General features: G+C 46.5%; 1 protein-coding gene across 1 annotated transcript in view; it reads left to right on the forward strand.

Moving 5' to 3' along the window:
- NPC1 (NPC intracellular cholesterol transporter 1) overlaps positions 1-13,573 on the forward strand; it is a 318,816-nt gene that overhangs the window by 231,838 nt on the left and 73,405 nt on the right. Inside the window, exon 18 of the mRNA XM_085605758.1 lies at positions 2,713-2,903. Within this exon, the coding sequence (XP_085461884.1) occupies positions 2,713-2,903 (191 nt within the window). The remainder of the gene's footprint in view (positions 1-2,712; positions 2,904-13,573) is intronic.

The raw sequence follows: 13,573 nt of genomic DNA on the forward strand, positions 1-13,573 counted from the left end.
TGGATCAGCCCACAATATTATTTTAGTCTTACTATTTTTCTATTGGCTGTTTGGATGTGTCCGCCGAGGGGCTATTTTACATCTGAAATCATTTGGCTAGTGGCCCAAATACTCTTGGGCTGTGCAATGACAAATCCAACAGAAAAGGCTTTAAAAAGTAAAGTAATCCCTTTGCTTCGCTTGCATCAATTTTTCAGATGTATTCACTTAACTGCAGTATGTTGTGCATTTGTACAGCTTACGAATGCCCAGCTTGCACGCCTTGCAAATGTCAAACCTATTGTCTTTGCCATACTTGCTTTATTTTTCGTTTGAATGGCAGTCTTCTGCATGGCCTTTTGGCACTCAACAACCTGTGAGCGCATTGAACATCAAGAGTTCCTCACCAGCAGAGCCTAGCTCTCCTGAAAATGTTATCTCAGAATGTACCCTCAACTATGTAGAGCTTGGCAACTGGCAATGGTATTAGTTTGTTAGAGATCAAGGCTCAACACCCTAGTCAGGAGTCTGCTTACTGATTCTCCAATCTCCTATAACAGGGACTCTTTCCTTTCTGTATATGTGTATGAATTGCTTGTCTTTTGTCTTTGACTTGCAGAATGTATGCAAAATGGCAGGTATTGTTTTAGGACACCATGTGCATGGCTGCACAAGATGGTAGGTTTCCTGCAGGCTGACCCGGCACTCTGACTAGGATCCCCTACCTATTACTAGGGTTACCTGATGTGTGGGGAAAATACGTGTGCATTTCATTGAAGGGATAAGTTTAGCAGGAGCACAGTGAAACTCACCTTTATCCTGACTTGAATGTTGCTGCCTAGAAACCACATATCTGTGGCTAGCCCAGCCTAGTTTCAATAGATAAACAACACTACCAGTTCTGATTGGCTTGAAATCCGACTTCTACCTTCAAAAGTGCCCAAGAAAAAAGGGCAAAGATCAAGGGCGTACTTCCTCATCACTTGAGGAAAACTTGAAACCTTTAAATAAAGAAATACTTTGGTTCCTCTCTGTCTCACCAATTATGAAACACATTGCTATCCTCGAGCCAGAAACTAGTGTTTCATCTAGATTTTCAGGAGACCCTGCACACCAGTGGTTGGAAGCACTTTGCTAGGGGCTGACCATTTCCTGTTGGCTGTCCTCTTTAAGGGCTGGAGGAAAGTCCTGGACCGTTGATCTTTCCAGAATACATTTTGTCTGACTGGAAGGAAACATATCAATTAATGAATGTTTTTACTTGTTTACGCAGTGGGATCTGGGCATCCTTTTTGGTTGGCTCTTAAATTCACCTTATGTATACTGTTTTTTCCTGTGATCTGAAACTCGTGCCATGTAGATCATCTTTTAAGCCATTTGGCCAGTGAGAGTAGAAAACCCTTTGTGGCTTTGAAACATTTACATATTTTTCACGTATCGGGAAGATTTCGAACTCTCCCACACTGCAATGCAGAGGTAATTCAACTAGGATGTTATCCTTGCTGCATATATACCTTGCCTTTAACACAGCTGTACTGAAGATCAAGCCAAAATTCTGGATGTGAAATGTTCTTCGTCCCTACCACATCTTTTAGCTTATCCTAGTCTCCTTATTACTTGTGGGAAATCTACCTCAGGAGAAGCACTGGCAAAGAAAGTAGTTTTGCGGTCACAGTCAAGCACTGACGAAAGAGATAACAAATGCCTGCTGCAGTGTAAAACAATTCCCAAAAAATATTTCTGTGTATGTAAAATGCATTAATGAGGTAAACAATTAACATTTAAGGGAGTTACTCTTAAATTCCAGTGGTAAAAGGACACCCACAGTCTGTAGAAAAATTGTGAGACAGAAGTGCTCCTGCCAAAATATGATTGACAGTGTCTCAAGCTAAAAGTTCCCAAACAAAAAAAAAAGCCAAAAGCTGAAGGTGACTGACCCACGGTGCCTTAAAGTAAGTGAGAAATGCAGGATGTTTGCCTGGAAAGGTGCAAGCTTGTCTCGCGTCAAACCTAAAAACGAGCATCCCTGTTAAATCACTTTGTGCATCACTTTGTGCATCACTTTTTTTGACTGCTTTCAATTACTTACTTGTCTAGGAATGCATCACTTTTTTTGACTGCTTTCAATTACTTACTTGTCTAGGAATTGGCAGCATGCCTTTCTCCACAGATAAGGGAGAGTTTGTGGCTTTCCAACACAAAGTATCCATTTGAGAAACCTGTACCCTCAACAACGTAAACTGCTATTCTATTCTGTTTGTTAGCCTTTTTCAGTACGTTGGGAAAGTTAATAAGTATGGAAATGTATTCACAGTAGTAACTACAATACTTGGGTCACCTTTCAGTGCCAACCAGACATCTCCAGTTCAGTGCCTTTTATGTATCTTTTTTTATCAGCTTTTTGCACATGTTGAGAACTCAGATTGAGATATGTGAATGGTATGTAAGACTGTCTTGTAATATAGGCCTCCTCCAATCTCTCTTTAAGGCTAAGTGTACACATTTCCAGTCCCCTCATAGCACATTCTTGTATCCTATGGGACAGGAAGAAATGTATATTATGTTGTGCATAGCATTTCAATTTTTTTTCTAAAAGAGCTTTGCAATTAGCCTGTAAAAATCTGTGCATATTGTGTGTAAAGTTCGTAATTCTGACGTGAAATGTCTTTGATCTTTTAATTTAAGAACATTGTGCTGATTTGTTTTCAACTTTATATCACATTTACCTTCTAGGACTCCTACGTGCTGAACTATTTTAAATCTCTTGGCGAATACCTGCACACTGGCCCCCCTGTATATTTTGTGATTGAAGAAGGGCACAACTATACCTCTGAGAAAGGGCAAAACATGGTATGCGGTGGAACAGGCTGCAACAATAATTCTCTTGTTCAGCAAATTTACAACGCAGCCCAAATTAGCAATTAGTAAGTAAAACCCTTTTAATGTTTTCTCTAGAAGAGTATGTAGCCCCTTTCAAGATTGCTATAACGACCACAACAGGAAATTAAAGGATCTGCACATACTAACCTTTTTCTGGGCAAATGAAAGGGGTAATCTGTCCAGTGTATAGATGCACACCAAGGTGATACTTGCCCACCATAACCAAAAAGATAAAGTTCAGGCAAAACCTGGTCAAGGAGGCACCCCGAGTAACAATTCAAATGCAGGTTCTCTGAATTACAAAAGATACATTTAATTAATTCATTGTCAATATAATTCAATTAACACCACACAAAGGAAAATATGTATGATAATATAAAAAAACAGTTGAATCGCCCAAATTAAATAACTCAAAACTCCAGTCGACACTAGTTTCACGATTTTTGTCGCTTGCTCAAGACAACCGCAACTGTAATCCAAATGCTACTGCATTCACATTCTCCAGGTCCAAGTGCGGACAGAAAACTTAGATCCAGTCGGCAAAACGTTTTTTTTAATCAATCTTGAAAATTTGCCACGTATAAAGCTTGCATCTCAATAATAAATAGTCATCCTACTCTGAAAAGACGCCAGCTTATTCACATATTTAAGCAGACCCATGATAAGGTATCAGGGAAAGTAGAGATTGTGTGAAGTAAGGAGGATATTCTTGTGATTTATCTTGAGCCTTATCTTATCTTGACCCTGACATATTGATAAGATGTATAAAATAATTTTGTATTTGACAATAAGTGTATCTTTTGTAATTCAAAGAACCTTCATTCGAATTGTTACGTGGGGTGCCTCCTTCTCCAGGTTTTGTTTGAATTCATCTGCTTTATACCTATACATGCATATTCTTACTTTTGGGGTTTTATGGTGGCATTTCTCTCACTCTCTCATTGCCATGTGCCTCAGGAATACTCTTGGACAACTGTAGGAAAGCTTGCATAATTATTAAACATCCTTTAAAGGAAGATACTGTGAACCTGTGGCATATCGGGGATCACGGTTGTAGGGTTTCAGACCGATTCTTTGACTGCATTTAAAGGTCATAGGTTATTCAGACTGTTATGGGGAAAATCAGTACTGAAGTAGACATTCCAAAACCATACATGCAAAAGTTCCAGTCTGTGAAGCCTTTATTTATTGTCACATTGATAGCTATTTCATAAATTAATTTACTAAGGTCTTAATGTTAATTACTTAATTTTTCATGGAGAAGGGACAGTGCAAACTAGGTATTGTATACTTATCATAATGATACTTCTATGTTCTACTGCTAGATCTTGCTGTACTCCCAGAATGCTTTTTTCTTGTCCAGGGATGACCTGGCTTGGCAGTTTGGACTGTACTGTTCCCACGAGGAACAGGGTCAAGACTGATTTGCATATGGCTGGGTCCAAACTGTGGTGGCGTGGTGAGCAAAAGAATGATGGATTAAACCCAGATCTGTGATGGGGGGTGAATGTTTGCATTGTTCAGCATTCTGTCCATCCATTGTTCCTTTTGCGTTTGTAGCCCTAAGTGGGAAGGGTGTGCCCAGACATGTGTCCCGTGCTTATTGCGTCACTGGATTCAAGCTAGCCTGGCTGATGAGTGGTGATGCCCTGTAACTGGTCCCAGGATGCCTGTTTCTGGTCCAGGGAGGACCTGGCTTGGCAGTTGGTCTGGATTGCTCCCATGAGGAACAGGGTCAGGACTGATTTGCATATGGCTAGGTCCAAACGAGGGTGGCATGGTGAGCAAAAGAATGATGGATTAAACTCAGATCCTTGTGACTGGGAGTGAATGTTTTCATTGTTCAGCATTCCGTCTATCCATTGTTCTTTTTGTACTTGTATATTAGACATCTTATTGATTTTGGTTTTAGAGGGCCAGCCAAGCATTCATGCGCACTTGGAGTGGGCAAACCACTCCTCCTCTGCCCTGCTCTGAGAGCAGAGCAGCTCCACCCCCGCCCCCCAGCCACAAAGCAGCAGGAACAAATAAAATGATAATAACATTCAGTTATTAACATTTTATTTTTTCTCTAGTTACACTGCTTAAAAGCAGTGGGGCGATGCTCCACCGCCTTAGCAGAGGAGCGGCCACTGAGTTAATGTAGAGTGCTTCTACTGCCCAGACTAAACAAATGGTTATACTGACAATGACGCGACATTTGCTGTCACTCACCTGGTACTTGAAGCTTTCTGTTGTGCTTTATGGTGAATTAATACTGTGCTGGCAAACGTACATGAAAGAAGCTGTTGCTGGAAATGGATCAATTAATCCTACACCTCTGCTAATGTGGGTTCTGGTTATTCAGGGAAATTAGGCTTAAAAAAAGCACTTCTTATAGAGACTTACATTTTTTTTCATCATGTTAATTTTAATTCTGCCATGGTTTCCCAATCTTATGTTCTTGGTGTCTAGGTGGATTATCAATTTTTTTTGCAAAATCTGATAACAAATAGAGGTACCGCCTGATCTAGTAATATCTTAACAATAAGTCACTTTTTAATACATTTGAGGTGTTACTGCTCAAATTGTTTAAAGTTGTGTTCTCTCAAATAGTTATGACCGCTCATTTGAGATGCCTGGTCTTTCACTTACACCCCCCTACCTCAACACTGGTTAGTGATTTCAATAGCTCCTTATGCAAGCCTTAGGAGATCCCTAAATCAGCTTATATATTATCTGCTTAACCAGGGATTTTACAAAATACGTACCTCCTCACTGCGTCTCCCCTCCTTCGTCGTCTCTCCGTGGCTGGAACTGAGCGGGAGGCTCACAGGCTCCCCCCCCCCTCCCGCAGCCAATCACAACGTTGCAATGAAGCATTGTAATTGGTCTGCGCGCTGTGGTTTGGCGCTTAGACAGGGAATGGGAGCCTGGGCATGTTCCTCACCAGGCTGTCTAATGCAGCCTGGTAGGGAAAACGCAAAGTGCGCATGACTGTTTGGCCGGCCCAAAACTGCCGGCCAAGCAGTCATGTATACTTGGAGTGTGCAAAGCACTCCTGCCCCTTTGCCATCAGCTGCGCCCCACCCTAACCCAGCCCCAAACCTAAGAAAAATAAAATAACAATGTAAGCATTTTATTTTTCCTGCTCTGTGAGTAGGTGAGTTGGGAGTCACCAAAGTGTCATGCCTGAATTCAACCATAGTCACTGCAGTTTTTGCACTTAGTGCAGCATGTTTCACTGTGGGATCTGACTTCAACATGTTTTTGTTCTTTTCTTGAAATAAGTATGCATTTTTCACTGCCCATGATTTAACATGAGCTGAAAAATGTCTTCTGTGACATTTGGGAAACACTTGCTGGGCTTTTTAACATGACACAGAGATATATTCTGTATATGTATCACCTTAACAGCTGCATATTTGTCATGGGGAGATTTTTTCTTAGTGTATCGTTATGAGTAAATCTCTATTTGTAGTCACACATGTAGTTTGCAGTCCAATCTAGATTCTAAATTGTACAGTAAATACTGCACATGGTAATTACCATACACCTCCAATTTTCATTCAGCCTATTTCATCATTGGTGAAATTGTCTTCGAGGAACACGCCGCTACACTAGGAACCCTGCTCAGGCGACTGCCGAAATCTGAAGTACATGTGAAATACACTATACTTCGTCAAGCTTTCAAGACTTGCTTTATTTTCAAGAAAAAATACATTGATTTAAGCCCTGATGAAGTTCCCTTTGAGGGAATGAAACACGTTGGCTGACAATCTTTTTACCAACCCAAATCTATTTTGAATTAAAGAGGACATTTAGTTACAACGTTTTGGCTCATTGGACTATCTCATTCGTGCACCCCCTCTTTCATTTGTTTGTTTTATTGATCTGGAGCACAGTAGCGCCACTCAGCGGCTGGCGTATGGGGTTGATTGCACAACAACTATTATATTTTTCTTGAGAACTGATGTGAGGTGCGGCAAGAAGGGCCCGCCGTTGCTGCAGTTGAAAAATGACAAAGATGTGTTTGCCACTGAACCAGTCTCCACAAGCAGCCCTTACAAACCTCAGTGCAAGACATATGTTTCTTGCTGCACATTAAAAAGGAAGGCTTAGCATACTCTTCCATGAAGGTACATCTAGTCACTGTGGCAGCATACCTGCAAAAGAGAGAACACCAGTCAATATTCAAAATTCCTGGTTTTGGAACCTTACTTCATGGGACCTCAACATAATTTGTACCTGACTCATGGAGCCAGCATTTGAGCCAATATTATCTTGCCCGCTGCAGTTCCTTTCATGAAAGTTGGCCTTCCTCTTTTGCAGTCACTTTCCTTCATAGAGGTGATAAACTGCAAACTCTAACGGTTGAAGAACCATTCATTCAAGTAATCCAAGATTGGGGCGTCCTTGCACTCTCCTTTTCTGCCTGAGGTCTTCTTCCCGTTCCATGTCAATCAAACCATTCATTAGCCAATGTTTTCCCCCCACCTCAGTCAGTTGCAGAAAGAGCCAAACACTTTAGCTAGCAAGAGTACTCCTGTACTTCGTCAGTATCCAACCCTTTAGAAGGACTTAGCGGGTCTTTGTAGCTTTTAGTCAGCCCTACTTAAGGAAAGCCATTTCCAAAGCAGACCTTGTTAGGTGGATTTTCAAATGTAATCAAGTTTGCTAAACCAAGGCAAAGCGCAGACTACATTCCGTGCCTCAAGCACATTTGACTCCAAAAAGGGAGCCACTTTCCCTACGCAGCATCCTAGTTGTAGTCCTATGTAAAGCTGCTTTGAGATCTACTATCCACACTTTAACCAAGCATTATTGTGTGGACATTTTTGCCCGGAAAGAAGCACAAGTTAGGCAAACTGTCCTTACGAGCTTCTTCCAAACGTCTTCTGCTCCAGCTTGCAGGCCACTGCTTTAGAGATGTAGGAAACTGCTTTTAAGTCGGTGCAAATCATGTGAGGTACAGCAGCACACGTTGCAAACCGAAAACGTTACTTACCTGTAACAATCAGTTTGCAGCTTGTAGTGCTGTAGATCCAAATGTTCCTTCCCACCTCCCTTGATGCAAGCTCACGGCACTGTATTTATAAAAGTAGTTATGCTCTAAATTCATATGTTCGAGGCATATGAGCTGCAGATTACACACTTTTGCATAGATCGCCATCTGGTGTTGGACCCGGATGTTTGCAGTTTGTTTTTCCTCTTGGAAAGTCTTTGGAAGTCACGAGGTCGGTGACTCCTCCTTTGGATCGTATTGCGCATGGGCTTCGGCTCCATCCTCAGATTGTTTTTTTCTGCCATCGGGCTCGGATGTGATCTTCGCGCTTCGGTTCCGAACAGCTTCCAGTTCGACGATAGACGCGCAATCCTCACCCTAATCGCTGTATTGTTTCGATCACGATCTCTTCAATCAACGCGCTTTCTCATCGACACAAACCTTCGGTTCCAGGCGTCGACGGCGGCCTTCGGGCCTACCCAGGCTCCGGTCCAGGCTCATGGAAAGAACTTCGAAAAAAAGTGCCCTCAATGTGGGTCCAAATTTCCCCACACCGATCTTCATGAGGTATGCAACCTTTGCCTCTCCCCGGGACACGAGGCTCGAGACTGTCCGGCCTGTAAGTCTTTCCGATCCAGAAAGACTATTCGGGACCGAAGAGCCAGAAGGAACATGGCACACTCCTCGACGTCCATTCCAGTCGACCTCTTCGGAGACGACATCGACGATCCGGAACATCATCGTACCGAAGAGAACCTAGTCAACGCTTCCGAGGCCGACGAGTCAGATGTGGAGGACATCACCCCGGTGCAGAGGGTCGTGAGTACCAATCTACCCCCTCCCACACCCGCGCCGACACCCAAAAAGACTTTGGTCACGCCTTCGCCTCCGGGCCTAGGCAAGACCAGAGACACTGCTTCCACACCCCACCTTCGGGCCCGGTGAAGAAGCCAAGTAAGCCTTCCGGCGGCTCAGGCTCGAGCCAGCCTGCCAGCGGTGCCGAGAAACACACTTTGGCACTGAAAAAGAAGATGGCCTCCACCTCGACACCGAGCTCCGCACCGAAGCCCTCTGTGTCGAAACCCAGCTCTTCGGCACCGACGCCACTTTCGGTGCCGGACAAACCACACAAGGCCACCGACACTTCCAAGCCGAAGTACATCTCTGCGCCGACCAAGAGACCGGAGGGTCCCAAGCCGGGTTCCAAACAAACCGGCACGGAAAAACCTAAAAAATCATCGGCCCCGACGCCTTCGACGGACCAAATTACCTCACCAGAGTTATTTACACCGGATCCCTTGCAAAAGACTCTTACCAAGGATCCAAAAACTGGACATTTGACGCTCTCTACTAAAATGAGACATTTGGAGAAGCCGGCTCCGCCTCCACCTCCAAAGAGGAAGGACTCTGCTACCTCTCCATTCAGAATACCTTCCCCTCCTCCTCCTCCACCTCCACCTCCTCCTCCTTCCCCACCTCCACCCCCACCTCATCGTTCTCCTACTCCATCTCCAGACGATGATGATCATGGGGACCCATATTATGATACAACATATGGCGTATAGCAAACACTCAGGCACTGCTGGCCAGATATGACAGGCTCATTATGACTAATTAGAGAGCATAATGCAACATCTCCCTGAAAAATATAAAAGTAAAGCCAACGAGTTGATTCAAGAGGGTAAAACAATCACAAACACCTCTATACGTTGTGCCCTAGACGCAGCAGACACAGCCTCCAGGGCCATTAACACCAGCGTCCTTCTCCGTCATCATGCTTGGTTAAGAGTATCTGGGTTTAAACCAGAAGTATAAGCCTCTATCCTTGGGGAACGCTAGGTGGCGCGCTAGCGAATGGACGCCTTCTTGTAGGGCTCCCGCAGTCCGGCGCCATTAATCCGGTAATTTATCCTCTTCGGGGCACACCTGGGTGCCGTCACTGCAGGCGAAGGTCCAGTCAGATGGCAAGAGTGTGCGTTCGGACGTAGAGGGCTCCAGCTGCTGGGAGGCCGCCGCGAGAGGAGCCGCAAGTTGCGGCGGATGCGACCGCGGAGGCCGCAGTGCTGAGGCCCCGGATCGGGCTGGCAGGCGAGGCCGTGGATGGTAGCGAGGTGGAAGGCCGCGGACGTCGGAGACAGTTTGGGAGGCCCCCCCGGTATCGTGGTGGCCTGGAGGGGTGAGAGGAGCGGAGCGGAGCGACGGAGTGTCGGGTGAGAGCGGGCAGGGGTGCGTCCTCTTTCCCCCCCCCCCCCCCCGCCCCCTGGAGCGACTGCAGGGCCTGGTCACCCGGGTTTGATCTGGTGCTGGCTGGCGCTGGTACGGGACCTCGAGGCAATAACATTTTTGGACCCAGGGATAGCGGCGGGGGGGTAAATGGAGGAGTACGTCGAGAAGATGTTGGTGGCGGCGATGGGCTCTGAGGTTTTCTCTACACACTTTATAGTGGAGCGGGCGCATCGGGCCCTGGGCCCCAGACCGAAGCCGGGGGCGACGCCTAGACCAATTATAGCCCGGATGCTAAATTACCACGACCGTGATGCGGCCTTAAGAGCGGCAAGAAGTACGAGGTCGTTGTCGTATGAGGGCAATTCCTTCACGTTGTATCCGGACTTCACCCCACTGGTTCAAGAGGAACGTAGGAAATTCCTTGCAGTCAAGACTAAACTGCGCGACCTGCAAATAGACTACGCATTGCTCTATCCGGCACGCCTGCGGGTCACGTACCAAGGGAGGCAGAAATTCTTTACGAATCCACAGCAGGTGGAGGAATTTCTCAAGCAGCATAAATGGGCTCGGAGGTTGGGAGCAGGAGCGGACGATGAACTAGCCCCCAGTCAAGAGCCGCTGGACGATGGTGAACCGTGAGTGGCCAGTACTGTATCTGCATATAGGCTCATTGATGAGCGCGGAGCGCTGATTATGAGCTCTGCTTGGTATTTATCGTTGAAAGACATTGTACTGCTCTCAGAGTGGGCATGTTTGCAGTGGGGGATAAGGGGGTATCATGTTAGACGGTTGTTGCCGGGGTCCCTGTGGTATGGGGTCCCTCCTTGTCTGTGAAGCAGGAACTTATTGCTATAACAGGTTTATGGTTATCATCAGAAGCTGACGGTATGCAGAAGGTTGCCTTTGTTTATAGCGCCGGACGCCCCCTCCTGGTTGCCGGGCTGGGCTGCACGTGATGTGGTTCGGGCGGGCCGTCATGGGGGGGGTATTAGTGGTGCCACCTAGATACGTTGCCCTATGGGAATTACCCTAGCATACGGATTTGGGGTTGAAGGTTGTTTTAGCCCTAGTTCTTGGGGTGTGTGTGGGAGGGATTGGGAGGGTACGCTGCTTACAGGTTGGGGATTGCTTCAGTGGGAGGGGGGTGGGTGGGTATAAGGGTTGTAGGGGTTGTTTGTATGATTGGAGCTCGCAAAATGAGAGGAGTGTACCTAAGTGGTACGGTGCTGGTAGGCTATGGAATAGGATAAAGCTAGGAATGCACAGCGCTGACACTGCGGGGGCTCCCGTGGTTGCATTGGCTGGATATAGCCGGGGTTACGTGCGGCGTGGCTGCTCCCTTTGGCGGGAGATGTGTTTGGAGCGGAGTGGCGATCTGGATCATGTGGGATTGACTGAGGATGACTGAACAAAGCCATAATTCCAGAATAACGGTTATGTCCTGGAATGTCCGTAGGTTGAATGATGCGAGAAAATGTCGGAGGGTGGTGGCCTATTTGGACCAGCATCAGGTGCAGATCGCTCTGCTGCAGGAAACGCATCTTAGCCCCCGGGCCACGTATACCTTTGCGAATAGATGGGCGACAGTGCGTAGCTTCTCCTCATATTCTGGGTATGCCCGAGGTACGGCGATTCTGATAAAAAAAACGGTGCCGTTCGTGCGGTTGGGTGAACGCATGGATGATGAGGGTAGATTTGTATTGATGTGGGGTAGACTGGGTACTGATACGGTCACAATTGTCAACTGTTATGGGCCTAATGTGGATTCGCCTGCGTTTTACACCAAATTGTGGGGTGAGGTACTGAATACTGGATCCATGCATATCATATGGGGTGGAGATTTTAATATCACATTGACACCTGGGCTAGATAGATCGGATGGTAGCCCCCAATATAACAGAAACGCGAGAGATGCGGTGGAGGGCATAATGACGGAAGGCGACCTTATAGACAGTTGGAGGTTTGTGCATGCTGGGGTCCGTGAGGGGACGCATTACACGGTGTATGCCAACACTTGGGCTAGACTCGACTACTGCTTACTGTCCCGTGGATTGGCGGTGGATTTGGACAGAGTGATGCATTTGCCGCGGTCCTACTCGGACCATTGTCCGGTGCTGGTGCAGGTAGCTATCCCGGGGTGCGGCAGGGCAGTATCGCGGTGGCGTTTGCAACCCACGGCTTTATTGGATCCACTATTCCAGACGGAACTGGGGGAGGAGATTGCGGAATTTTTTCCACGCAACAAGGGGTCGGTGGACAGTGTTGAGACCATCTGGGAGGCGTTTAAGGTTACGGTTCGGGGTTTTTACATCTCCAAGAGCTTTGGGGTATTAAGGGCCATACGTGGCACGCTCACCAAGCTGGAGGCCGAACTTAAGGAGCTGGAGACGGCCATGGCCCGAGAGCCGATGGGCCCACTCCACAGGGAGTTTAGGGAAAAGCTGTCGCAATACGAGCGAGAGGCGGACAGAGAGGCCAACTTCAGGGGGAAACATTGTCAGGCCCGTCGATATTGTGAAGGGGAGAGACCTGGGCGTGCATTGGCGGGAATCACTAGGCATTCACGGGGTGCTTCGCACATATTAGAGATACGCGCACAGAGTGGAGCTCTACATCAAGACACAAAGGGGATATTACGGCAATTCATTGAGCATTACGAGGGATTATACACTGCCCGTGACGTTGGGGATGTCCAGTTTGGGGACTTCTTAGACGATGTAGCATTATGTTGGTTGAGCGATGAACACAGGCAATTTCTGGGGGCCCCATTTGAGCTGGATGAGATACGAGAAGCGATTATGTCTTTGAGTAATGGCAAGGCGCCTGGGCTGGATGGGTTGCTGGCGGAATTTTACAAATGCTATATTGAAATGACTCCTGTACTTCGAGAAGTCTATGAGGACTCCCTGGAGACAGGAGTGTTGCCGGGATCGATGAGAGAGGTGGTGATAACATCCCTGTTGAAACCAGATAAGGATGCGGTGGATTGCAATTCCTATAGACCACTATCCTTGATAAATTGTGATGCCAAGATTCTGGCGAAGGTGTTGGCCACGCGACTCTCATTGTTAATGACTAAAATTGCCCTTCCTGATCAGGCGGGGTTCGTCCCGGGTAGATCTACCGCCAGTAACTTGCGAACGCTCTTCTCCTTGATTCAAACGATAGCGCCGGAATTGCCTGTCGCGGCTATCTTCCTGGACGCCACCAAGGTGTTCGACTCCGTTGAGTGGAATTATTTGTTCGCTATTCTGTATCGGATGGGTTTTCCCAAAATCTTTGTCGACTGGATAAAATTGCTTTATACTGACCCTACGGCTAGAGTGTTGATCAATGGGGAGCTATCACATCCGATTCCATTAACTAGGGGAACCAGACAAGGGTGCCCGTTGTCCCCGTTGCTGTTCGCCATAGCGATAGAACCTCTGGCATGTCGTATCCGACAACTCCATAAGCAGAGTGCCTTCAAATGTTTTCAAAGGCAGATTGATGTGTCCTTATATG

Source organism: Triturus cristatus, chromosome 5_1, assembly GCF_964204655.1.
Source record: "Triturus cristatus chromosome 5_1, aTriCri1.1, whole genome shotgun sequence".
NCBI classification, from domain to species: domain Eukaryota; kingdom Metazoa; phylum Chordata; class Amphibia; order Caudata; family Salamandridae; genus Triturus; species Triturus cristatus.